The sequence below is a fragment of the Urocitellus parryii genome, chromosome 9 (assembly GCF_045843805.1).
Source record: "Urocitellus parryii isolate mUroPar1 chromosome 9, mUroPar1.hap1, whole genome shotgun sequence".
Classification (NCBI taxonomy): Eukaryota; Metazoa; Chordata; class Mammalia; order Rodentia; family Sciuridae; genus Urocitellus; species Urocitellus parryii.
In genome coordinates this window covers 36279913-36305858 of record NC_135539.1, presented here as the reverse complement: position 1 = coordinate 36305858, position 25946 = coordinate 36279913, and the positions used below count along the sequence as shown (strand labels likewise).

General features: G+C 43.8%; 2 protein-coding genes and 1 non-coding gene across 3 annotated transcripts; 2 read left to right on the top strand and 1 right to left on the bottom strand.

Moving 5' to 3' along the window:
* Nucleotides 1-8362: 8362 nt before the first annotated feature.
* On the top strand, nt 8363-14655 carry LOC113195609 (olfactory receptor 10AC1-like). Its single transcript, XM_026407218.1, has 2 exons — nt 8363-8384; nt 13670-14655. The coding sequence occupies exons 1-2, from the start codon at nt 8363-8365 to the stop codon at nt 14653-14655; spliced, it is 1008 nt and encodes a 335-aa protein (XP_026263003.1).
* Nucleotides 14656-15312: 657 nt separating this feature from the next.
* Nucleotides 15313-15385, top strand: Trnaa-agc (transfer RNA alanine (anticodon AGC)). The gene has a single exon. It is a non-coding gene; the product is annotated as a tRNA-Ala (tRNA).
* Nucleotides 15386-18394: 3009 nt separating this feature from the next.
* LOC113195611 (zinc finger protein 268-like) lies at nt 18395-22314 on the bottom strand. Its single transcript, XM_077802904.1, has 3 exons — nt 22161-22314; nt 19002-19482; nt 18395-18833 (listed from the first exon to the last, which is right to left on the bottom strand). The coding sequence occupies exons 1-3, from the start codon at nt 22312-22314 to the stop codon at nt 18395-18397; spliced, it is 1074 nt and encodes a 357-aa protein (XP_077659030.1).
* Between the last annotated feature and the right edge of the window lie 3632 nt (nt 22315-25946).

Genomic DNA, 25946 nt, shown 5'->3' with positions numbered 1-25946 from the left:
ATTCATGATTTTTCACCTGCATGAGTGTTGCTTTAAAAGTTCAACCCCTTAGCTGGGTCTGGTATGAGTATCATGCTTTATGAAACCTTTTTGATTAGGTTTTCATTTAATATAATGACCAAAAAAACAATTAAGCCCAGTAACTGCAGTCCCAGCTGCTTGGGAGGCTGAGGCTGGAGGATCAAGAGTACAAGGCCAGGCTGGGCAACATAATGAGACCCTGTCTAAACAAACAAACAAACAAAAAAACAGCATTTAACCCCTTGAGTATTTATGTGACCTGAATGCACATTATTTCCACGTTTGGGTGAGTTTGCTTTTGTTGTGTTGGTGGAGAGCAGGATACTCTTAAGAATTTTAACCAGATGTGTATAATGAAGGTGTTTGTGCTGCATAACATTGCTTAGAAAATGTTAATATTACTTGATTTTATATGAGTATCATGCTTTATGGAACCTTTTTGATTAGGTTTTTATTTAATATAATGACCACTTAAAACAATTAAGCACAGTTAAGATATATTTAAATTATAAAGATTAGCTATCCTTTCAGATACGGTATATAGCACAAGAAATACCAATCTTGGGTAATTTTAGTACAGAAAGAAATACACCTTTATTTAAATTTCCCTTGTAGCAAATCTAATTGCTATATGGTATCATAGTATTTATTCTCTATAATGCCTGCTGAAGTGCAGCTAGCTTCCAGTTGAATTTAGTTTTAGATATTGTATTCATTATTACAATATGCTACCACAAATAGTGGCAATAATTATGATATTTTGTTTAAATAAGTGTGAGAAAATATTGTTTCAGGAAAGATGATTTCCAAACTGTCTTTTCTGTACCTTCATGTGGAGAAATTAATTATAAACCATGGCCAGGTGAAATTTAGAATAATTGGTAAATGAGATGTGGACATTTTTGTTTCTTGTTTTTATTTTCAGGGATGAAATAAAATATATTATTTGTACTAAAATAAATAAATAAATAAAAATTAGCATACAGGTATCTCTATAGTATGATCACTTTAATTCCTTTGGGAATACACTGAGGAGTGGTACAGTTAGATCATATGGTAGTTGGTTTTTAGTGTTTTTGAGGAATCCACACTGATTTCCATAGTAGCTGTACTAATTTACATTTCCACCAGTAGTGTACAAGGGTTCCTTTCCCCCTACATCCTCATCAGCATTTACTGGCTTTTGTATTCTTTGTGATAATCATTCTGACTGGGGAGAGATGGAATCTTAATGTAGTGTTGATTTGCATTTTCCATATGTCTACAGCTATTGAACATTTTTTCATTTAATTATTGGCCATTTGTACTACTTTTGTAAAGTGTCTGTTCAGTCCGTTTGCCTATTTTTTGATGGGGTTGTTTCATTTTGGTTTTGGTGTTACATTTTCTGAGTCCTTTATACATCCTGGATATAAATCCTCTGTTGGAGGAGTAACTGACAGATTTTTCCTCCCGTTCTGTAGACTGTCTCTTCATTCTGTTAATTTTTTTCCTTTGCTCTATAGAGTTTTTTGATTCACTGCAATCTCATTTGTCAATTGTTGCTATTTTCTGAGCTATTTGAGACCTATTCCAAAAGTCATTGCTTATACCTATACCTTGAAGTATTTCCCATTTTCTTCTAGCAGTTTCAAACTTTCAGGTCTTATGCTTTGATCTTTGATCCACTTTGAATTAATTTTTGTACAGGCTAAGTGAGAGAGGGATATAGTTTCAATCTTCTACATATGGATAACCAATTTCTCCAGCACCCTTTGTTTAAAAGGCTGTCTTTTATCCAACCTATGTTTTTGACACCTTTATCAAGAATTAGATGACTGTAACTATGTGGGCTTATTTTTGTCCTCTGTTCTAAGCCATTGAGCTATGTATCTGTTTTATTCCATTACCATCTAGCTTTGTTGTTGTTAATTCAGCTTTGAAGTTTATTTTGAGACTGGATTTTGTTTATTTTGAAACCAATTTCAAATACCTCCAGCATTACTCTTTTTGCTCAGGATTTCTATGGATATTCTGTAACTTTCGTGATTCCCTAGGAATTTTAGGGCTCTTTTTAAAATAGGTCTTTTAAAAGTGTCATTGGTATTTTGATGGAGGTTGCATTGAATCTGTAGGTCACTTTCAGTAATATGGCCATTTTGACAATATTCTGCCGATCCATGAATATGGGAGGTCTTTCCATCTTCGAGTGTCATCTTTAATTTCATTCTTCAGTGTTCTGTAATTCATTGTAGAGGTCTCTGCCTCATTGGTTAGGTTTATTCCTAAGTATATTATTTCATTTTTGATGCTATTGTTAATGGAATTATTTTCCCAATTTATCTCTCAGTGAGTTCTTTATTAGTATACTGAAAAGTTATTCATATGTTGATTTTGTATCCTACTACTTCGCTTTTCTGTGTATAGAATTCCTTTAAGTATCTTCTATAAAGCTGGTTTAATGGCCATGAATTTATTTAATTTACACCTACCTTGGAAGGTAGATAGTTATTCTTTAATCAAAAAGGACAGCCTGGGCTGGGGGGTGTAGTTCAATGGCAAAGTGCTTGCCTAGCATGTGTGAGGCACTGGGTTCGATCCTCAGCACCATATAAAAATCAACAAATAAAATAAAAGGCATTCTGTCCATCTACAACTATAAATTTTTTTTTTAAAAAAAGGACAGCTTTCCTGCATATGGTAATCCAGATTTGCATTTATTTTCTTTTAGGGCTTGAAATATTTCATGCCAAACTAGTAAGGGCCATCTGTAGGATAATCTCTGCCCCACCTTGTCCACCAAGTGACAAAGCAAAATTGCTATGGCAGTAGCTTGTCCTCAGAGACAGGGATACTGACACAGCAGGAGCTGCCCACTGCCCACTAACCTGCCGAGTTCACTAACAGATCCAAACTGTGTACTCTTGGTCTCAGGACCCTCAGTGCGCTCAAAGGTTGGCAGGTGTTCAAGCCATGGCAGATTTCTCGAAATGCCTCAGAGCATGGAGGACATAACTGAGGAGAGGGGATTGGGGTGGGGAACCTTGGGCACTTAGCATTCTGCCACTCCAGATCCAGCACTCTCCCCTGCTGTGAATCCATACACAGCTGGTCTCACTCCCTGTCACCAAGTACACACCACCATTTTTAAATGAAAGTGCCCTCCATCAGGCATATTGTACTTCCTGTTGAATAGAGATCCCAGTGGATCTGCATCACAGTCACTTTCTTGGGTTCAAACTGACCCTTGGAGTGGGTACCTACTAAGCCAGTGAGGAAAGTGTCGGTGGGGTCCCAGAGGCACACACAAAAATAATGCAGAGGATTCTGACCTCCCCCAGAGTAAACTCAACAACAGGGCCCTTTCCCAGGATAGCACCCCATTCTGGCACTGTCTGAATCTGATGGGAAGTGCAGAGAACCTCTTCTGCACAGCTGTCTATGCAGATCCCAGGTCTCCAACATGCTCAGACTGCAAATTTGTCTGGTTCTGGAATCTGCATGCACTGAGAATGCTGGGACTTTTATCCTCCAGCCTGCTGAAGGGGTGCTTCCGTTCCCTGTTGAGTCACTGCCCGCTCAGTGCTGGGGTGTTCCATCACTTTTATTCTGAAAACCAATGCTTCTGGGTTTCACAAGGTTGCTGACATTTTTGAGTTGCACTCCAGCTCTTTGTTGTTGTAGTAGTACTAGGGATTGAATCCAGGGGAACTCTACCGCTGAGCTACCTCCATATCCTTTTTTTTTTTTAGGTTCATATTAATATATGGTTTTTTTTTTTACACGGGCATTTGTATTTTGTAATTTTTTTATTGGTTGTTCACAACATTACAAAGCTCTTGACATATCATATTTCATACATTAGAATCAAGTGGGTTATGAACTCCCATTTATACCCCAAATACAGATTGCAGAATCACATCGGTTACACATCCACATTTTTATACTGCCATATTAGTGACTGTTGTATTCTGCTACCTTTCCTATCCCCTACTATCCCCCCTCCCCCCCCCCATCTTCTCTCTCTACCCCATCTACTGTAATTCATTTCCCTCCATGTTTATTATCCCATTCCCCTCACAACCTCTTATATGTAATTTTGTATAACAATGAGGGTCTCCCTCCATTTCCATGCAATTTCCCTTTTCTCTCCCTTTCCCTCCCACCTCATGTCTCTGTTTAATGTTAATCATTTCTTCCTGCTCTTCCTCCCTGCTCTGTTCCTCCTTGGACGTCTGCATTTCTGGGATTACAGGCATGGCCACCACACCTTTCTTGTACTCCATCTCTTTCCTAGGGCCTTCCTATCTCATCATGCAGCCAGACACCTGTTCATCTTGCTCAGTCTCCTGGAGCAGCTGGGGAATGCCGAAACTCTCTAGTCTGCCATCTGCCAATCTCCCATTAACAAAAATTTTTTGTGGGTATAGTTATTTATATTTTTTTATCTGAACTTTTAGGGTTAAAAGTCATTTACACAGAACCATTACAGTGTTACATTATTGTATTTTTCTATATATTTATTTTTACCAGTGATATTTTTGCTTCCATATGCCATTGCTACTAAGTATGGTTGTTTTTTTAATTTTTTTTGTAGTTGTAGATGGACAGCATGCCTTTATTTTATTTGTTTATTATTATTATGTGGTGCTGAGGATCAAACTCAGTGTCTCATGAATGCTAGGCAAGTGCTCTACCTGAGCTACAGCCCCAGCCTGCTACTAAGTATGTGTTGTATTTAAATTTTAAGAATTCCCCTAAGATGAAGGGTACAAGCTGTATCCCTCATATAGTGACTAATATAAATAGTTTTCTCTGTTCAAAAAAAATAATTCCCTTAAGCATTTTTTCCTAAAGCATATCTAGTGGTGATAAACTCTTTCTTAATATTTATATTTTTTAGTTGTAGTTGGACACAATACCTTTATTTTATTTATTTATTTTTATATGATGCTGAGGCTCAAACCCAGGGCCTTACACATGCTAGGCAGGTGCTCTACTGCTGAGCCACAAGCCCAGCCCAGTGATAAACTCATTTTTAAGAGAGTCTTTGAGAAAGATTTTCTGTTCTTTGTTTTTAAAGGATAGTTTTTCCATGTATAGTGTTCTTGATTGACAGTTTTTTCATTCATTTTTTCATTGAATATATTATTCCATCCTCTCATGGTCTTCAATTTTTCTGCTGAAAAATCTGCTGATATCCTCAAGGGGGTTCCTTCATATGGGATGAGTTACTTTTTTAATGCTGCTGTCGAAATTCTTTGACTTTTGACATTGTAATTAATGTGTTTACGTGAAAACTTCATGTTCAACCTCTACAGAGTGCTTTGAGCTTCTTGAGTATGGATTCCTACCTATTTCCCAGATTTGAGATTTTTTTAAAGAGAGAGAGAGAGAGGAATCTTTATCTTTATATATATTTTGTAGATAGACACAACACAATGCCTTTATTTTTTTTGTGGTGCTGAGAATCGAACCCAGGTCCTGCCCGTGCTAGGCCAGCGCTCCACCACTGAGTCACAATCCCAGCCCTTTAAGATCTTTTTAATCATTAATTTTTTATTTTTATGTTCCTACTTTTCATCTCCTTCTAGTATTTACATAATGGTTTTATTAGGTTGCTTGCTGGTATCCCATAAATTCTGTAAACTTTCTTCTTTTTATTCCTTTTTTTCCCTATTTTCTCCCATAATTGGAAAATTTCAAATGATCCATCTTTGTGCTCACTGATCCTTCTGCTAGATCAAACCTGCTGTTGAAGCTTTCTCCTTCATCTTTCTATTTCAGTCATTGTAATCTTCAGCCCCAGAATTTCTATTGGATTCTTTTTTTTTTTATTCCTATCTCTTTGTTAAATTTCTCATTTTGTTTACATATTATTTTCCTGACATTAAGTTATCCATCTGTTTTCTCGTATAACTCTCTGAGGTTCTTTAAAATTATTTAGAATTCCTTCTCAGATAATTCAGAAATTTCCTGTTTGGGGTGGGGGGATCCATTACTAGAAATTTATTTTCCTTTAGTGATGTCATATTTTCTTAATTTTTTTTCTTTTTTTTGTTCCTTGTAGCTTTGCACTGGTGTCTGTGCATTTGAAAAAGCAGTCATGATATTCAGACTTTCTGGTCTGGCTTCAGTAGGTAAAGACTTTCACTGACAAGTCAACTCAAAGGTGCTGGCTGAGTGTATGGAGAGTCCTGATGGCGCTGTGTCCAGTGGTGTAAGGGGTGCCTGTGTAGGGGACACAGTGGCTTTAGCTCCAGGTAGTCATGGTAGCATGGGTTCTGTGACTCCAGAAGCTGGAGTCCAAGTCAGTGAAGGTCATGGGGGTGGGTCCATGGCAGAGCAGGCTTTGAAATTTTGTGGTATCAGTGAGGACTGCTGGGGTCTTCCTCCTCTCCCCCCCCCCCCCGCTACAAAAGGAACTGTGGTTAAGGAATTCAGCCCTGCGCTATGTCAGTCTTGGGACTGGGGTGACATAGTGAAAATAAAACTGCCCTTCTTATCCTTTTCTATGTGATTACTCTTGTGTTTTGCACTATATTAGGTCACCACAGCTTTTATCTGGACTGGAGAGTTCTGGAGTTATTTTAGTCCATGGATAGTTGTTAAACCTCGGTTTTTGTAGGGATAAAATGATTGGGTCCTCCAAGCCTGCCATCTTGCTGATATGACACCCAGTTAGTCCATTCTGAGATTTTTTTCAGTCTCTTGACCACTCTTCAAGTTTACAAAATTTAGGAAAATGCAGACAGAGCAGTAAATTTCCTCTCCTTTCTCCAGGGAGCTGTTATCAATGTGTTTGGGGCTCCTCATTCCCCTAGGTTCAAGTCCATCTCAGCTTTTGCTATAGATAGTCTTATTATCACTGCAGGGAGGTGGCTTCCTGTCTCCTTGGCCCAGAAGTTTCAGACTCTCCCAGGATGCCTCAGCTTTCCCGAGTCCTCTGTCTCTCTCGTCCCTGAAGCTCCAGCCTTCTGAGACCATCACACACCCCTTCAGCAGCTACAGTGCTGGGAAGGGACTACTAATGAGGCCCTTGGGCTTCCGATCAAGCCAGACCCTTAAGTGGGCCCTGGGAAACCTATTAAGGAACTTTTTTCTTTCATTCTTTCTTTTTTTACTGAGAGGAAGTATTCCATCCTTACTGGGAATAGAAGTTGGAAGATTAAGGGAGACAAGGGATAAAGATGCGGTAGAGTCTGTCTGTTCCCATTTTCTACAAAAGCCTTCTACGATCGATTCTTCTACTTTTGACCCTTTTGTTTAGAGAGGAGTTGATGTTTGATTTGAACCTTGAAGAATGAGACCCTTTCCAGGTGGGAAAAGGACATTCTTAGGTTGAAGAAGTATGGGTGGGTTCAGGGAGAAATGGGAGGTCATGGTAGATGGTTGTGTTAGCTTGGAAGTGGAGACTGAAGCAGAATACAATGGAAGGTGAGACCAGAAAACTATGGGGGGGGTCCGACTTTGGTGGTAGGAACTTGGATTTCTAATCAGAATCCAAGTCATCGTCTCAAACCAGACTTGAACTCTTCCTCCCTTTGGAGTCACTGCAAATACTTGCAAATACAAATACGCTGCAAAGTCCAAGATGGGTCTGAATCTCTTCCTCTCAGTCTTTCCCTCTCAGTCTCTCTCTTCCTCTCCCTTTCACCCCTGCTTTACTAGCCCAGAGCCAGCTGAGCCACTTGATCTTGATCAAAGGATGCGTGTCTTTCCTCTCCCTTTTCCTGTCCCCACCTGTCAGTGGGGGCACCTCTGCTTCACACAGCCTTGGTGGTGCCTCTTCCTGATTGTGCACCTCTTTGTCTCTTCTGAGTACTTCTTTCTCTTTCTTTCATTCTCTTTTCATTTTCTCTTTTTGCAGGTGGGGAGATACAGACAAATAAGGCAGAAGGTAGAGCAGACGTCCCCTGACAGGAGAGCACAGACTTTGAAATCAGTCAGACCTGGGGACAAATCCCAGGTCAGGGCGAAGCTCTATGAACCCCCCTTTAAGAAGTCCACCTAAGGAGGTAGGGTTGTAGCTCCGTGGTACAGCACTCGCCTAGCAAGTTTGAGGCACAGGGTTTTGATCCTCAGCACCACATAAAAATAAATAAATGTATTATGTCCAACTACAACTAAAAAAATTTTTTAAAAGTCCATCTAAGTCTCAGCTTCCTCATCTATAAATGCCTGGTACACAGTTGTCTTGCAACTTTATAGAATATATAACTATGTATTTAATAATGTGCATGTGGAATGCTCAGACCATCCCTTGTGCACGGTAAGGGCTCATCAAATACCAGTAACAGTAATGGCAGCTGTAGTTGTTTTCTTCCTAATATCTCAACCCCCGTCAGTGTTTAAAGGGAACATGGGGACACTGTCAATGAAGGGTGAGTTGAGAGGCACCGTCAGGGTCCAGGAAAGCCTGGGGGACAAGGGATAAAGCTGTAGTTGAGTCAGTCTCTTCCCATTTTCTACAAAAGCCTTCTACGGTTGACTCTCCTGCTTTATCCTTTTTGAGGAGCTGATGTTTGATTGGATCCTTGAAGAGTGAGTCCATTTCCAGGTGGGAAAAGAACATCCGGTGCAAGATCAGGGAGAACTGGGTGACCATGGTATATTCAGATTGTTGCACGATTAGACTGAGGCAGAAGACGGTGGAGAGGGCCTGGGGTGGTGGCTCAGTGGTAGAGCACTTTGCTTAGCATGTGTGAGGCACTGGGTTTGATCCTCAGCCCCACGTAAAAAAAAATAATAATAATAAAAGCATTGTATCCATCTACAACTTAAAAAAAAAACAAAGAAGAAGAAAGAACAAAACAGTGTAGGGTGAGAACAGAGAGCTAAGGAAGAAGAGCTGCAGGGAGCAGGCAGGGACCAGAGACCAGGGACCAGGGCTGGACACTTAAAGAAACCTAAGTCTTAGCCTCAAAGCAGCCGGAAAAAGTGAGCTGGGGTATTGCAAGTGTCTGCCACCCCGAGCCATCCAGGTCCTCCCGTCTCCCACTAGTTACCTCATCTCTCCCAATAAGTCTTCCATCCAGAGACTGGGGGCTAAGGCAGAATGTAACAGGTACATGAGGAGCAGAAAGCAAAGAGGAGGGACTAGACCCACTTTGATATTTTAGGTTTTTTTTTTTTTTTAATCAGTGCTTTCTACATGTCATTGAAGGCCATCATGGAGACAAGCCTGTGGAGCTGAGGATGCTGCTGAGGTTTGAGAAAAACTCAAAATTCTCTCTCAGCTCTGGCAGCTGGTGAGTGAAAGATCTGAGAGTAAAACCCAGATGTTTGTGGACCCAGAGCTCCTGTCTGTCCACTGTGCTGTGCCGACTCCAAGAAAAACAAAAGATGGGACCCTGTCCTCAGCAGAGGGCAAACCAGGACTTGGAGGCCAGGGAGCCAAGGAGCCAGGGTCCCTCATGAAGGGGACACGGATGAGGAATAGGAAAACAGAGAGAAACATGTGACTCGGGCCACGTCACACACCGTGATAGAGGCCAGACAGGACTAGGGTTACCTGAGGCTCCCTCAGAACGAGGTGAAGCAGACCACATCCCAGGGCACTTTGTACAAGGAAACACAGATGTGCAAACAGACACACAAACACACTGGGAGTGCTAGAAAGAGCCTTTTTGGTATGTGAATTGGTCTAAGGCCCTTCTAAGATCTGTCAAGAATATGGACCAGGTTATGCCTGACTTAACATATCCCTTACTAAATTAAACCCATGTCTTCGAACTTCTTTATGAGCTCTTGAAACATCGAAATATCTTTTTAAGTTAAATTTATTTTTAACTGGTACATAAAAACCTAAAAGTTGTATTTGTGGGGTGCCATATGATGTTTTGATAGGTGTATACATTGTATTATGTTTACATGAGGATAAATGTATCTCTCTCCCCACATATTCCTCATTTCTTTATTTCAAAATCCCTTCTTCTGGCTTATTGAAACATGTACATCTTAACTGTACATAATTGTACATTATTGCTATCTACATTCACCCTACTGTGCAATGCATGTGGAAGTTCTTCCTCTTATCTAACTGTAAGTGCCCGTGGATCAACCTTTCCACTCCCTGTGTCCCCTTACTCTCCCCAGCCTTTAACCACCATTCACTCAGCTTCCATGTGATCAACTATTTTAGATTCCTCAGGAGTGAGATCATGCAGTATTTGATTCTGTGCCTGGCTTACTTCACTTAACATAGTGATCTCTAGTTCTATCCATGTTGTCATAAATGACAGGATTTCATTCTTTTTTTAACAGCTGAATAATATTCTGTTGTGTATATATACCATGTTTTCTTTTCATATATATATATATATATATATATATATATATATAGTTTTAGTTGTAGATGGACACAATATCTTTATTTATTTATTTTATGTGGTGCTGAGGATTGAACCCAGTGCCCCATGTGCTAGGCAATGTCTCTACTACTGAGCTACAGCCCAGTCATGATGTTTTCCTTATCCATTCATTAGTTGATGGACACTACAGTTGTTTCTATTGCTCTGCTCTGGTGAATAGTGCTTCGATGGACATGGCAGTTCAGTGATATTGATCAAATTATATCATGTATTGGGCTGGGGATGTAGCTCAGTTGGTAAAGTGCTTGCCTTGCATACACAAGGCCCTGGATTCAATCTCCAGCACCACAAAACAAAAAAGAAAAAAAAATCATATCATGTGCATTTATGACTATGTATCAACAAATCCTACCATTGTGTATAATTATAATGTACCAGTAAATATGGAAAAAAATCAGTCTTGGTGGTACATGCCTGTCATTGCCTCCACTTGGGAGACTGAGGCAGGAGGATTAATCATAAGTTCAAAGCCAGCCTTAGCAACTTAGCAAGGCCCTAAACAACTTAGCAAAACCCTGTGTCAAAATTTAAAAAAAAAAAAGGCTAGGTATGTGGCTCAGTGGGAAAGGGCCCCTGGGTTCAATCCCCACTACAAAAACACATGAGAGTACAGATGTCTCTTCGACATATTGATTTCACTTCTGTCAGATATATACCAAGAGTGAAATTGTTAGATCATATGGTGGTTCTATTTTAAATGTTTTGAGGGTTCTAAAATCTCTTTTTTTAAAAAAAAATGGTTTACTTTGGGAATAAGAGCATAATCAAAAGCTCAGCTTTTGATAGTACCACAAAATAGGAGAACTGGAAGAAATGTAATCCTCTACTCGGACTCTCATTTTACAGGTGAGGAAATGGGCTGGATCTCATGGTCCTCGGTGCTGTTGATCTAAACTCTACAAAAAATGCCCCCAGTACACTACCAGCCTCCTGGGCAGAGAGAAACTGCTGGTTAAAGATCAATGAACTGCTCTGGTGATGATGCAATAGCAGACCGGCTGACCTGGCAGTTTCGTGAGCGTTGATGGACATCCACCATGGTGGGCGGTTACGTGACTTGAAGGAAACAAGGGGTTGACCTGACCAGGCAAGGCTTCTTGGGGTTGGTGGGCTTGGGTTAGCTTTCAAAGGAGGACTGCTTTAAAGGATTGGGGAATAGGAAGAAAAAGGAGAGGAGGAGAATATGTCTCTTACTTGACACTTGAACTTGGATGGCTGGGTGGAGAGCTGGACATGATTCTTGTAGCTTGTGGAGGTACTGACCATGAAGATGATTGATTGCACACCCTCCATCTGAGGTTGATGGTAATATTGACAGTCAATGCATTTTAGCTGAGGGTCCAGAAGAATTTGGAGCAACTGGTAGAGGTAAAGGGCGAGGCTAGTGGCTCTCTGAGATTCCAGAGCCAAAAACTCAAGTCAGGGACAGTAACTAGGAGAACTGAGAGGAGGCACAAATTGTGGAGAAATGAGAATGGAGTAATTTTTTTTCTTGGAGTAATTCAGCAAATAAATCAAATCTTGATTCTAGGAAACTGAGTTTAGAGGCGTTTCCATGACAACTGTGGAATCAGAGGTTGACACCACGCCCACCTGGAGGCCAGGAATCTTCACCCAGGACATGACATCTGAGTGCAGCTGTGGAGAATGAATAGAAGTTTCCCAGGTAGATAATGTGGGGACTTTGGGGCATTCCCAGAAGTGAAAACAGCCCATACAAAGATACAGTGCATACAGGAAGTGAGTCTCCCACTCCAGCTAAAGTCATGGTGCTGAATGACGTAAGATGAAGCTGGAAGGGACATTGCGAAGGACCAAAGATGCTGTGCTAAGGAGCATGGATTAATCATGATAGTAAAGTGGGGATAGTTAAAGAAATGATATCTGGCCAGGGGCAGGGGTGCATGCCTGTCATCCCAGCAGCTAGCTAGGGAGGCTGAGACAGGAGGATCACGAGTTCAAAGCCAGCCTCAGCAAAAGCGAGGCAGTAAGCAATTTAGTGAGACCCTGTCTTTAAATAAAAGACAAAATAGGGCTGGGGATGTGGCTTAATGATCGAGTGCCCCTGAGTTCAATCCCCAGTACCAAAAATAAAGAAACAAAAAAACTAATATCTGTTCCTGAGAAAAGGTCACTATAGTTGGTGGTATGGGAAAGGAGGCTGATTGAAGATGGACGGACCCATTAGATTGGATGGGATCGATCAGGAGAGAGAAGGACAGCTGGGGTGTGAGGAATGTGTGGCAGGACATGGCATCTGGTTGTACTGGAGGGTGAGAGAAGGAATCCAGTATGGCTTCCTGATTTCTGATCTTGGTGCTGGGCCAGCTCTATTTTCAGAAGGAAGGGAGGTTTGGGTTGGAGATCAGGAATTGAGTTTGGGACGGATGCAATTGGAAACGTTGGTGGAAATGCTTGGGAGACTATCGACTATAAGGATCTGCAGCTAGGAGGAGAGACTGAGTCTTGAGACAGATTTAGGAATCACGTGGCTGAAGCCATGGGGCCAGATGCCATTATTCATGAAGATTCCTGTTCATCTTAAGGTGGCCAGTTCACCAAGGAGAGTGTAGACCATCTTCCTTTGCAGTTTTTTCCACCTGTAGTTAGAAATAATAGGCCCAGGATTCCCACGGGCTTGTCCTGAATCCTGCTAAAGAGATGAAATGGCATAAATAGAACCAACCAACTCAGAGCAGATGAGGAGGAGGATCACGTGGTCCATCTGGGAGGCGACACCCCACGAGGAGCTGCAGGTGTACAGAGACTGAGATGGGTCTTTGTGACAGACTTTCTAGCTCTGCTCAAGCCCCTTAGCCTTCATGGATTTTATCTACAGGACCGCCCGCTCAGTCACTCCCCGCATACCCACTCAACATGGAGGCTGTGTAAGAGAAGCCTGAACTCCTCAGCCATTTCCCCACCCTGGGTACCATCCCCTCATCCTCAATGCTATAGAAAGAGGATGCCTGAGTCCTTAGGTAGGCTTTTGAAGGCTGGGGAGAGCTAGGAGGGTAGGAAGATAGGTCTGAAGAAGGTCCCAGGAAGCCGGGAGGCAAAGTGGGCCCAGGAGGACAGCAGGAAGGGTGGATATCTGAATTCCTGGAGGACTTAAGAGGAATGGGAAGGAGCTCAAGTTCTGGGGAGGATGGAGAGGGGTACAGAGAGCAAGAGACAGATCTCAGAGGGCAGGCATGGGGTTCTGGGGCCCAGGAGAGGCAAGTGTCACCTATTTCCTGGGAGGCAGGCATCACTGTGACACTGTGACACTGGCCTGCATGCCTGTCCTCCCCTAGGCCCCAACACAAGCCACTGGCCTGAGTCCAGCTGGACTGCCCCGCAGGAGTTTGTAATCCTGGGCTTCTCCGGGTGGCCCCAGGGCCTTCGGGTGCTGCTCTTTGCTCTCCTGCTGCCGCTCTACCTGGCCACCCTGGCAGGGAACCTGCTCATCCTGGTCCTGGCCCTGGTGGAGCCCGCCCTGCACACACCTATGTACTTCTTTCTGGGTGCGCTGTCCGCTGTGGAAGTGGCCTACACACTGGTGCTGACCCCGCGCATGCTGGCTGGCTTCCTCCTGCCACCCGGGGGCCAGGCTGTGGCCCCCTCCACCTGTGCTGCCCAGATGGGCCTTTTTGTGGCCCTGGGAGGTTCTGAGTGCCTGCTGCTGGCAGCCATGGCCCTGGACCGCTACTTGGCCATCTGCCGCCCTCTCTACTACCCTCAGCTCATGACCACAGGGCTCTGCTGGGGTCTCCTGGCCTCCTGCTGTGTCGGTGGCTCAGTCCTCGCCCTAGGCCTTACCACAGCCATATTCCAGCTGCCCTTCTGCCATGGCGGCCTGGTCAACCATGTCTTCTGTGACCTCCCCGCGGTGCTGGTGCTGGCCTGTGGGAACCGGGACCTGCAAGAGCATGTGCTGCTGGTGGCCTGCCTGCTGCTGCTCGTGCTGCCCCTGGTCCTGATCTTGCTGTCCTATACCAGAGTGCTGGTGGTCATCCTGGGGGTTGGGGGAGCCGCAGGCCGCCGCAAGGCCTTCAACACCGTAGCGTCCCACCTCACGGTGGCTGTGCTCCACTACGGCTGTGCCACGGCCATGTACGCCCGACCCCTGAGCAGCCGGTCCCTGGAGGAGGACAAGCTGGTCTCACTCATCTACATCAACCTCACCCCACTGCTGTATCCGGCCATCTACACGCTGCGCAACCGGGACATGCAAGGTGCCCTGCAGCGGGTGGTCAGTCAGAGGACCCCAGGGATGACCCACCAAGCTGAGTTCACCTAAAGCTGAAGGCCAGGTGGTGTCGGTCCTGAAATGTGTCCCCCCTGATGGAAATCTCTCCCTTCCAGAGCCATCTATGGCTCCCCAATGCCTACTGGACATGAACCTGAGTCTAGCACCTAAAGACCTCTGAAACTCCACCCTAGTTGACAGTTTGAGAGCTGGTGAATTCCTCGTTGTGGAGAGATCTCCTGACAGTGCAAGATGCGCAGCAGCACCCTGGTCTCTACCCATTAAATGCCAGGAGCTTCCTCCTCCTCTTCAGATGTGATAATCAAAAATGTCATTAGAGCCGGGTGCATCGGCTGTAATCCCAACGGCTCGGGAGACTGAGGCAGGAGGATTGAGAGTTCAAAGACAGGCTCAGCAAAAGCAAAGCACTAAGCAACTCAGTGAGACCCTGTCTCTAAATAAAATACAAAGTAGGGCTGGGGATGTGGCTCAGTGGTCGAGTGCCCCTGAGTTCAATCCCTGGTATGCCCCCTCCCCCAAAAAAGTCATTGGACACTATCAAAGGTCCCTGAGGGGCAAAGTCACTCCTGGTTGAAAACAACTGCTGGAAACTCTGGCTACACAGTATCTTTGGAAGAGAAACAGGTACTGATATATATATGAAGTTTACAGACACATTCTTGATAATAGAAGAAAAAACTAGAGGGCTGGGGTTGTGGCTCAGTGGTAGAGCGCTCGTCTAGCACATGCGAGGCCCTGAGTTCAATCCTCAGCACCACATAAAAATAAATAAATAAAGGTGTTGTGTCCAACTACAACTAAAAAAATAAATAAATATTTAAAAAACTAGAAATGTTCACTAGTTATAAACTACTTGTGGCATATTCAAGCAACTGAATACTATGCAATAATGAAAAAAAAAATGAACTGCTACCGGCAAAACAAAAACAGCTACAATATGACATTTAAGAAGCAAGACAGGGGACTGGGGTTGTGGCTTGGCAGTAGAGCACTTGCCTAGCACGTGCGAGGCCATGGAATCAATCCTCAGCACCACATAAAAGTAAATAAACAATAAATGTAATGCATACAAAAAATAAATATTTTTTAAAAACCCTAATAAGATAAAGGTTAAAAAAAAGAGTACAGGGCTGGGGGTGTGGCTCCATGGTAGAGCACTCGCCTAGCACATGTGAGACACTGCATTTGATCCTCAGCATCATATAAAAGTAAATAAATAAGTGTATATATAAAAAAAGAGTACATACCATGTGGTTCCATCCAAAGGGCAATGACAAACTAATCCATGGTGTCTGGTGTTCAGTGTCCCAGAGTGGTGACTTGGGTTGGCAGGGGTGGGGGAAAGACTGCCTGGCACTGAAAATGTTCTGTAGCTTTTGTGGGGTGCTAATCTTACGGGTGTGTCCGTGTGCAAACTTCTATCAAGATACTGGAGATCTGGATACCTTAGTGTACAAAATAAACTTCAGCTGATTCCAGTTATTTACAAGATGAGGCCAGCCTCCACACATTTTCATGCCTCTGTTCTGCTGTCTTATGTCCCTGGCATATGTACTCTTTTCTCCTGTGAAAATCTCTGTATAATGCAAGAATCAACCCAAGTACCATTTTTCCTGTGAAGGTCTGGGTACCTTTCCTTTCTTCCTCTCGGTTATTATTATTGTTGCTTTAAAATTAATTTTAGCATCTACCTCAGTTCCCACCTGCCTGACCACCCACAATTAGACTGAGATCTTTAAGGTCAGATTTTTCAGGCTCTATTCTTAGGTTGTAAGATCCCTGAACTTGGTGGTTCTTAACACTTGAAAGAGGAATAAACCATAGCAAATCTGTGTGGTTTGGGGGTTTCATATATTAAGCTCCTAAATCCTACCAAGGTCAAGAGAACCTAGCTTACACCTTCTCTGGAGTCTTTTTCTAGGATTGTTAGTGTTGGTGTGAGGACCCCATGTACCAAAGCCAAAGAGCTTTGAAAGTAACAGGTTTGGAACTTGGTATAAATAATTACATTCGGAAAACCTGATAGTCCTGATTGCACCACCAAGACCAAGATGCCAGATTCCTTTTCCTTAAGATATTACTAAGGACTACCTTTAACCTAATTATCCCCCAAGGGCCCACTTGGAATCAGAAAACTTAGAAGCAAAAGGGGCTTAGGTCAATTGCACCTCCTACCCACTGGCTGAAGAAAGTACATCTGCAAATTGACAGGGAAAACTGGTATCAGCTAGCAAGAGGGAGCTTTAACCTCAATGACTTCAGAAGTCTGGGGAAGAGGGTCTGTCCCTACCATCCCCAGCTTTGCCTTATGCCTCCCTGGGACCTGACCCCCGTGGAATTCCTGTCCCACAGCCCCAGGGTCCTTCCCCAAGTCCCACAGCTCAAGGGAAACAATCTCTCCCAAGGGATATTGGGATAGTTACATTTTTTTTTCTTTTAAGATTTATTTTTAGGGCTGGGGATGTGGCTCAAGCGCTCGCCTGGCATGCGAGCGGCCCGGGTTCAATCCTCAGCACCACTTACAAACAAAGATGATGTGTCCGCCAAAAACTGAAAAAAAAAATTTTTTAAAAAAGAGTTTATTTTTAAAGCAGTTTTAGGTTCGCAGCACAACTGAGAGGAAAGTACAGAGACACCCTGTACTTACTGCCCGTGCACAAGACCACAGCTTGGAATCTGGAGTCAAGGATGCCTTCTTCTGTAGGCTCCTTCAAAGACCACAGCCAATTTTCATGTTAATTGTTCTGTTTCAACTAGGACATGAACAGAGCAAATTCAGAACTAGCTCAGATGAGATGCAGTTTGGTGTTCATGGCTCAACAAGAATTCTGGGTCCTACCTTTTCCAGTTGTTCAGACTTCTGAAAGTTCTGCGTTTGAATTATCTCCATGCAGACTCTGCCCTGTGTACCCCCGCCCGCAAGCCTCATCTTCCTATAGACTTTGACATACAAGGTTCTGGACATACAAAAACCAGACCCACAGTGTAGCTACGGTATCAACTCACAAACTTTATTTCTGGTTTTCAGATCCTTCCACATAGCTGACATCTGGAAAACTTAGTTTCTTGAGAGCTGGATTATGCATTTAAGAGAATATTAATTTTATATTGTCCATCATTTCTAGGTGTCTACAGTGGAAGGGGTTTTATGTTAGGCAGTCCAAAAAATGCCAGAAAAGAAGCCCTAACCTTTCACATTTAATTTATAACTTTTGACTAGTTGGTTGAGAGAAATCAGAAAATGTCCTGAAATTGTTAGCTTCCAGATTCAGGAGTTCTATCATACTTCGAACAACAGGACAAATGGTAGGTGGTTACTTCTGGTGAATAAATTCATATGTCAGTTATAATACATATTACAAAGACAGATGGTGTAGCTTAATATAGTAAGTCTTGGATATATACTCTTTCTATTATGTGTCTATAAATTCAAAATTGTTTCTAGCAATGCAACTCAAAAATAAATACTCTGTAGGTAGCACACTCAGGCACATAAACCCCATGAAGCTCTAGAATTGTTCGGACACTTTTTTGAGATTTGCTGTTTTAGTGATTTAACTTGTTTTTATATTATAATGCTTAATAGCCATAGTTAACATAGATATCCTTTATCATTATGATTATCCTATAATATATATATATATCACTCTAAGGCCTCTTGGCCCTTCCTCTGTGCCCCTCCTGACTCAGCAGAGCCCCAGACCTGGATTGCCTGGGTCTCTGCAGCTCCAAAGCTGCTCCACACCCACACAGCTCTCGTGTCACCCTGTCACCCGTGCAGTTTCTCCCTGGTGTGGATCCTGTGGTGGCGGAGGAGGTTGGCCTTCTGGGAGAAGCTCTTGCCGCACTCCGGGCACTGGTAGGGCTTCTTGCCCAGGTGCGTGCGCTTGTGGATGATGAGGCAGGAGTTCTGCGAGAAGGCCTTGCCGCAGTCGCTGCAGCTGTAGGGCTTCTCCCCGGTGTGTGTCCTCAGATGCAGGATGAGGTGCGACTTCTGGAAGAAGGCCTTGCCGCACTCGCCGCAGCCGTAAGGCTTCTCCCCGGTGTGGATGCGGTGGTGGATGATGAGGCAGGACTTGCGGGAGAAGGTCTTGCCGCACTCGCTGCAGCCGTAGGGCTTCTCCCCGGTGTGGGAGCGGTGGTGCTCCACCAGGCGGGACTTGTGCGAGAAGGTTTTCTCACAATCCGAGCATTTGTATGGCCTCTCCTCAGCATGCAACGTATGGGGCGCAAAGAGACCTCCTTTCCGGGACACCCTTGGGCCACGACGACGGCGATCTCCTCTCGGTTTCTCTTTGGTGTGCTGTCCCCCCTTGCAAAAGACAGCCTCCTCCTTGACACCACTCCCTGAGCTACTGTCCCCGTGGGATCTCTCCCCTCGGTGCACCCGGTGATGGACGATGAGCTGCGCCCTGCGGGAGAAGGCTTTCCCGCACCTGGTGCATTCATGGGGCTTCTCGCCACGGGTTCCCTGATCTGCACCCAGGGCTGCGTCCCGGTTTAAGGCTTTTCGACACTGGGTGCAAGCCCACGGACTCTCCGCAGGGTGCGGAGTCTCCAGCTTGGAGTAGAGAAACAAGTTCCCTTGACCATCGCACTCAAACCTCCTCCGTGCAAGGTACGCACTGGGACTGAACTCCACGCTTTGCTGAAGTCTCTTTCCACATGAGTCACACGAGTGGGGCTGCTGTCTTGAGGGGACCAGGAGTGAGTTCGGGGAGTGTTTTTTTCCAAGTTCAATACATTCATGGAGCCCTTTGGTGATTAATTTTTTCCCATCTGGGACGGCAACTTGCCCCAAACGTCTGTTTTGGTGTTCCTGTCGTCTGTCTGCTTGGGCGTCAACTTGCCAAAGTTCTAGGAAAGGCAAAAACAAAAAAACTTCTCATCTTTCCAGGTATCATAGTTATTGCAGCAACGTCTGGGATCATTTGGGCATCTCGAGGTCTCAGGTCAAATTTTGTGGTTTTAAGTCTAGTTGCCTAGACTAAAAAAATAAACCTAAAATCACTTTCTAGTCCCTTGGCTTTTGAAAAGAAAAAGCGAGATGACTGTAAAATAGGTCTGAAATGGCCACAATACTTTGCTCTGAACCAGTCTGACTTGGCAGATTGGCAAGAGGATGCAGACACAAGAGTGAGCAAGAAAGAAACACTGCAGGCTTGAGGTGCTGACTGAGGGGTTCGACAGGGAAACGGGATCTGTAGCGTCCACCCATTTCCATGGTTAGAAACTGGCCTTGTGGGAGAGTGTTTCTAGCATGTCCTGAGGACATCACCAAATGCGGAGTTGATATTAGTCATGATGCGCTATGATAAGCCAATGCCCCCAGGCTCTAGCTTCCCCCAGGTGATAGGGGGCCCAAGGAGATAAGGGTACTAGGAAATACAAGGCAAGATGAAAGGCACACTAGGGTTCCCCGGGGAATGGAGAGGGGAGGTGTTTAAAGAAGGGCTTTAAGAATCTTCAGTGTCAGGTTCTTCATCCTGTGTTTAAACCCTTACAAGCTTGTTTTGTCTTTTACCTGTTTAAACCACAGACTCTACCTGCCGCTTCACCCCGGCACCAATGTGCACTGCAAAGATGTCACTCTTCTGTTCGGAGGTGGTGAAGTTTCAGAGCCCAGTTGCTGAATCCCTAAGAGGTAAAGATCATGGATTGCTGATGTCCCATGAGAAGTTTCCAGGGTAGGGCACAACCAGGGGTGTTTTTAAGCTTCCAAGAGGATTCCCGTGTGGATCCCGGATTAATAACAACTTCCCTGAACAAATGTTTGACAAAGATTCCTTTCCTAAAAGAATGAGGGATTCCATAACTATCCACCATCAGCTTCCTATAGAAATAAGGACAAATAAAAGCTCTTGTCCCCAAAGGATGATACTGAGGTGTCCAGGAAAAGCTGCAGTTATAATTTCTTAGGTAGAATGGGGCCATGTCACACAGTTTTGAAAGAAGAGGAATGTAAGCATCATCTAAAAAAGGGTACCAGAGTAACTAGGCACATTAACAAAAAGTGGCATTAACTTCTAAGATCAACTCAAACCAGAAATGGAATCAGAAGAGCCAACTAGTAATTAGACTGTGCAAGCTTATGATGTTTGAGAATGGTGTGCGAAGAAATAGAAAAGATGATAGGAGATCACGTGGTGGGGGCAGGACTTAGAGGATCAAAAACAGAAACCAGCAAACTAAGACTCAGAAACTCCTTGGTACCAAGTTATGAGCTAGAAGCAGAGTAGGAAAAGCCCCCACTTCCCCCAAAGAAGTGTAAGGCATTAGAACAATAGCTCTGAATAGCCCTGTCACTTAATTTTCTGTTGCAGAAACAGGTGATAAATGTGAACATATGCCTCATTCAGGTGAACACTGAGGGAGACGGTGGTGACAGAGTCATCAGTTTACCCTGAAGCACAGGAATGGCTTTCACCTGCTTGCAGGTGTTAAGGACAGGGTGGGAACAAATACAGATACAGCAAATAAGTTTTGAAGCATTTCACGGAAAGATTCACAAAAGCGTGGCACACGACAATAACTATTTTAATACAGAGCCTACTTGAATCCCTAAACACATGAGAAAGTTTATTTTATAACCTCAGGGGAACGCACAAGACTGAAGATTCCAGAGAAAGACTGAGCAAGCGAGTTTTCATGGCAGAATAAAAGGATGCACAAAAATAGAGGCAGTGTCTCTTTAAAATCTAGGGAAAGGAAAGGAGTCATGCAGTGGGGTGCAGGTAGCAGGGATCATTTGGGCATCTTGAGGTCTCAGGTCAAATGTCCACTGCTTGCAATGACCCAAGACATGTAAGAACATTCACCTGGGAAAAGAAAACAAAGGCTCTGCTTTGTAACCGCCTGGAGCCCAACTCCCAGGGTCCCCCTGCAGGCTGTCTCCTCACCTGGAGATCTCCACCTGCGCATCTCCTCCTTCCCTGCCCATGGCTCTGTCCCCTGCTCCAGCCTGGAGATCACAGCTGGTTTGCTGACTTGACACCCTGCTTAAGAGATATAGTTACAGGATCTGTGCTGAGTTACGTGGAGCTACTCAGCAAGCAAACGGTTCGGGCCACCCACTGAACACTGACTTCTCAGCCAAAGAACAGACATTCCACTTGGGAGGTGACTTCAAATCACAGTCATCCCTTGGTGTCTAGCTGCAAGAAATTGGCTCAGGACATCCCCTTGAGATACCCAAATCCCTGATTTTCCAGACCCTTATATAAAATGGCATAGCATTTACATATAACTTGCATCCTATGTACTTTGAATCATTGCTAGGTGACTTATAATACCTGATGCTACGTAAGTAGCTGTTGTATTATTTAGGGAATAATGACAAGCAGAAAAGTCTGTACCCCTTCAACATCCACCGTTGCTTGACTCTGCAGATACAGTAGGCTGACTGGACACACGGTAAGGTCAAGACACTCTACCAAAGCCCAAGGCCAAGCACTCAGGGGGTTTACTGTTTCACATAACTGGGAAAGGAAAGGTGTTCAGACATAATGTGAAGACCAGGGTAAAGCCTTCCTCACCCACAGAGACCAGGTGGCTGTAGGTCTCCAGCATCACCTCCCGGTACAGGATCCTCTGCGCAGGGTCCAACCACTGCCACTCCTTCCGCGTGAAGCCCACAGCCACATCCCCAAATGACAGTGACCCCTGGAACAGCACGTGCCCGGTTAACATGGAGTGGACAGCACTGAGTATAGGCTGCAAAGGGGAGGGAGGTTGATCTCACTTGGTCACAGGCCAGGTTTCCCCAGGTTACCTTATCTAGGGGGCTTAGCACACCCCTCACCTTGAACTACCCTTTGTGGGGGAGAGAAAAGATCATTTAAAAAGTTCTCACTATGGGCTGGGCATGGTGGCACATGCCTATAATCCCAAAGGCTCAGGAGGCTGAGACAGGAGGATCTCAAACTCAAAGCCAGCCTCAGCAAAAACGAAGTGCTAAGCAACTGTGTGAGACTCTGTCTCTAAATAAAATGCAAAATAGGGCTGGGGGTGTGGCTCAGTGGTTGGGTGCCCCTGAGTCAACCCCAGTATCACCCCCCCCCCCAAAAAAGGGGTCTCCATTCCCTCCTCCAGTGGTCCTGATAAGCTATGGTGCTCCACTGGGGTTTGGCGCTGAGAGGTGGAACACAGCACTGCCGTGATCTAAAAGGTGCCCAGAGTGTGCTGGGATGAGATGAACCACAAAGACAGCAGCAGAGAAGATTACAATGAAAAATATGCTTTCATTATTTCTGAGCCGGCAATGAAATTTGATGAACTGATATCAGATTCAGCTGCACAGGAAATCACATCTGAGCAGTCATGAAAGTCAACGGGGCTCTGGTATCTGAAGGATATTCCTGTCGAGAGGACTGGCACCAGCAAAGGGGTCACAGGAAAGTCTGGCAGGGACCACAAAGAGTTGATGACAGAGAGTGGAAGGGGTGTACTGCACAAGCTATTCGCAGGACAAATTAAGGTCCCCCCCACCTTGAGGCAATGGAGACTCCTATTTAAGGAGAGGAACCACAAAAAAAAAAATTGGAACAAAATAAAGAGGCACTGGGAAGAAGAATGAGGAAATAAATGAGAGCACAATTCTAATCATCAATATTTAATGAGAGGTAAAAATTAAAGCTGCAGCAAGAGGAAACAGAAGAAGGATCCACAGATGCTGAATGGGACTCACCACCCCCCATCACCATGAATAAAAACCTGAATTTAAAATTTTTAATTTTTATTAATTAGAAGAAAGGGTAAGATTTGTGGAATGGAAATAAGGGTTTAAGTCACAAAAGGCAAAGATCAAAAGGAAAAGGATTTTTTAAATGATCTTTTCTCTCCCCCACAAAGGGTAGTACAAGGTGAAAGGTGTGCTAAGCCTCCTAGAATACACAACCAGTGTAACTCCACATCACGGACAACTACAAGAATGGGAAATCATACTCCATGTATGTATAAGATGTCAAAATACACTCTGTTGTCATGTGTATCTGAAAAGAAAAAATTTAATCTGGGTGTGGTGGTACACACCTGTAATCCCCATGACTCAGGAGGCTGAGACAGGAGGATCACAAGTTTAAAGCTAGCCTCAGCAATGGCAAGGTACTTAGCAACTCAGTGAGACCATATCTCTAAATAAAATACAAAAATAGGGCTGGGGATATGGCTCAATAGTTGAGTTTCCATGAGTTCAATTCCTGGTACCAATAAATAAATAAAAAGAAAAGGAACAAATTTAATCAGGTGTAATGGTGCACATCTGTAATCCCAGTGCTAGGGAGGCTGAGGCAGGAGGATTGAGAGTTCAAAGCCACCCTCAGCAAAAGTGAGGTGCTGAGCAACTCAGTGAGACCCTGTCTCTAAATAAAATACAAAATAGGGCTGGGATGTGGCTCAGTGGTCAAGTGCCTCTGACTCCAGTCCCCAGTACCCAAAAATAAAAAGAACAAATTTTGAAAAGGAAAAGGTAGGCAATTTTACCTATATTTTCATTCATACAGATGCCACTTTCACGAAAATTAAAAGCAAAAAGCCCAGAGAAATTTTCAAGAGCATAACTGACCCTGCTGTGAACTCTCAGACAGCAATAAGAAACAAACAAAGCACTCCACGGAAGTCGACCTGGAGGGTGGGACAGCCATTCACAGGAGCGAGAAAGTAAACTGAAATGGGCTCATAGGAACTAATCAGAAAAAAAATGAAAATTGAAACATAAACACCAAGGGCTGGGGTTGTGGCTCAGCGGTACGATGCTCGCCTAGCACGTTCAAGGTCCTAGGTTCCATCCTCAGCATCATGTAAAAAACAAATAAATAAGATAAAGGTATTGTGTCCAACTACAACTAAAAAAAAAAATTTAAAAAGTAAAAAACAAAAAACAAAACAAAACAAAAAAACACCAAAACCTCTATGCACAGCCATCTTATCAGTGAATACTTAAACGTGTCACAAAGGTTTCAAGGCATTTCACACTGAAAGAACTAAAGGATGCAGAGAAAAAAGAATCAGGTGGGAGCATGGAGTGGCACTGGACCACCTCTGCTTCTATGCAAATCCACCAGCAAACAGGACAGTCATTGCCCAGAGCAAATGGAACAAAAGATGACAGTAGTGTCATTGTTTGTGACAACAAAAGAGAAGACAGTCACCCTATCTATAAGGGCTGGGATGAATGGACCCGATCTTTACCATTTCTACAGATCGCTTATAGATATGTACAAATGCAATTAAAATATTTAAAACATGGGCAGGAAAATATCAAATTCGCAGATGTGTCTCTGGGAAAGAAGGGGAATGTGGAAAGGAAAAGGAAACATGGTGTATGTTGAGGGGACTAGCGTGGGCTAAGTGCACAGCTCCGGAGGCAGCATGCTGGGGTTTGAATCCCAGCCCTGGCACATGCCAGCTTTGTGACCTTCTGCAAATTATATTCCCTCTCTGAGCCTTAATTTCTTAATTTGCAAAATGGGAACCCTGGAAGTATTCTACCTTTGTAGAATGCTACTGAGTCAAAACACACAAAATACTTATTGCAGAGGTCTTCAGTGGTGTTAATCATGTTGTCAAAAGATCTGAAAGCAACATGACAAAATGTTAACATTTACTTAACATTTATTCATTGTGAGTGACAGGAATGACGTCTCTTGGTTTTTGTTTTGTTTTTTTAAGTGCTGGGGATTGAACCCAAGGGCCTCACCCATCACATAGGAGGTAAGTGCTCTACCACTGAGCCACACCCTCAGCCTGGGTCTCTTCATATATTACCCTTTCATTTTTTTTTCTTAATTTTTCAAGATTAAAAAAAAATCCCTGCTCAACCACTGCTTTAGCTTCCCCCCAAAAATGCTGAAGAACAGCAAACCTATTTTAAGAAAACAGAATACTAAAGGAGCCCCCCTCCCGTACACAGAAGACCACAGGAAGTTTCAGGAACTATCCTGTCCCTGTATTTGGGAAAGGATAGATAAATCTTCAGAAACAGACCAAGAGCTCTGTGGGAATTTGACAAGTGACAGAGAATGCCTTTAAATTTTATATGTAAGTTAAAAATGCAGGTGCTTGGGGCTGGGGTTGGAGCTCAGTGGTAGATCACTTGCCTAGCATGAGTGAGGCACTGGGTTCAATTCTCTGCACAGCATATAAATAAATAAAGATCCATCAACGGCTTAAAAAAAAAAGTTGTTGTTGTTGTTATTTTTTAATTGCAGGTGTTCAGTCTTGTGCTGTGGCCCTGGGCATCCAGGAAAAATCAAGTTAGGTGTCCAACTCTTGGCTAAAAGAAATCTAAGGTGGGTTAAGATTTAGACATCAAAAAAGAGGGA

Excerpts from the sequence above, each read along its gene's own strand:
- LOC113195609 (XM_026407218.1), top strand. The coding sequence starts at position 8,363 with ATGGGGACACTGTCAATGAAGG. Across the intron at positions 8,385-13,669 it reads GGGGACACTGTCAATGAAGG|GCCCCAACACAAGCCACTGG; the intron begins GTGAGTTGAGAG and ends GTCCTCCCCTAG.
- LOC113195611 (XM_077802904.1), bottom strand. The coding sequence starts at position 22,314 with ATGTTAACCGGGCACGTGCTGTTCCAGGGGTCACTGTCATTTGGGGAT. Across the intron at positions 19,483-22,160 it reads CAGCCACCTGGTCTCTGTGG|AACTTTGGCAAGTTGACGCC; the intron begins GTGAGGAAGGCT and ends TGCCTTTCCTAG. Across the intron at positions 18,834-19,001 it reads CATCACCGGGTGCACCGAGG|GGAGAGGCCATACAAATGCT; the intron begins GGAGAGATCCCA and ends GTTGCATGCTGA.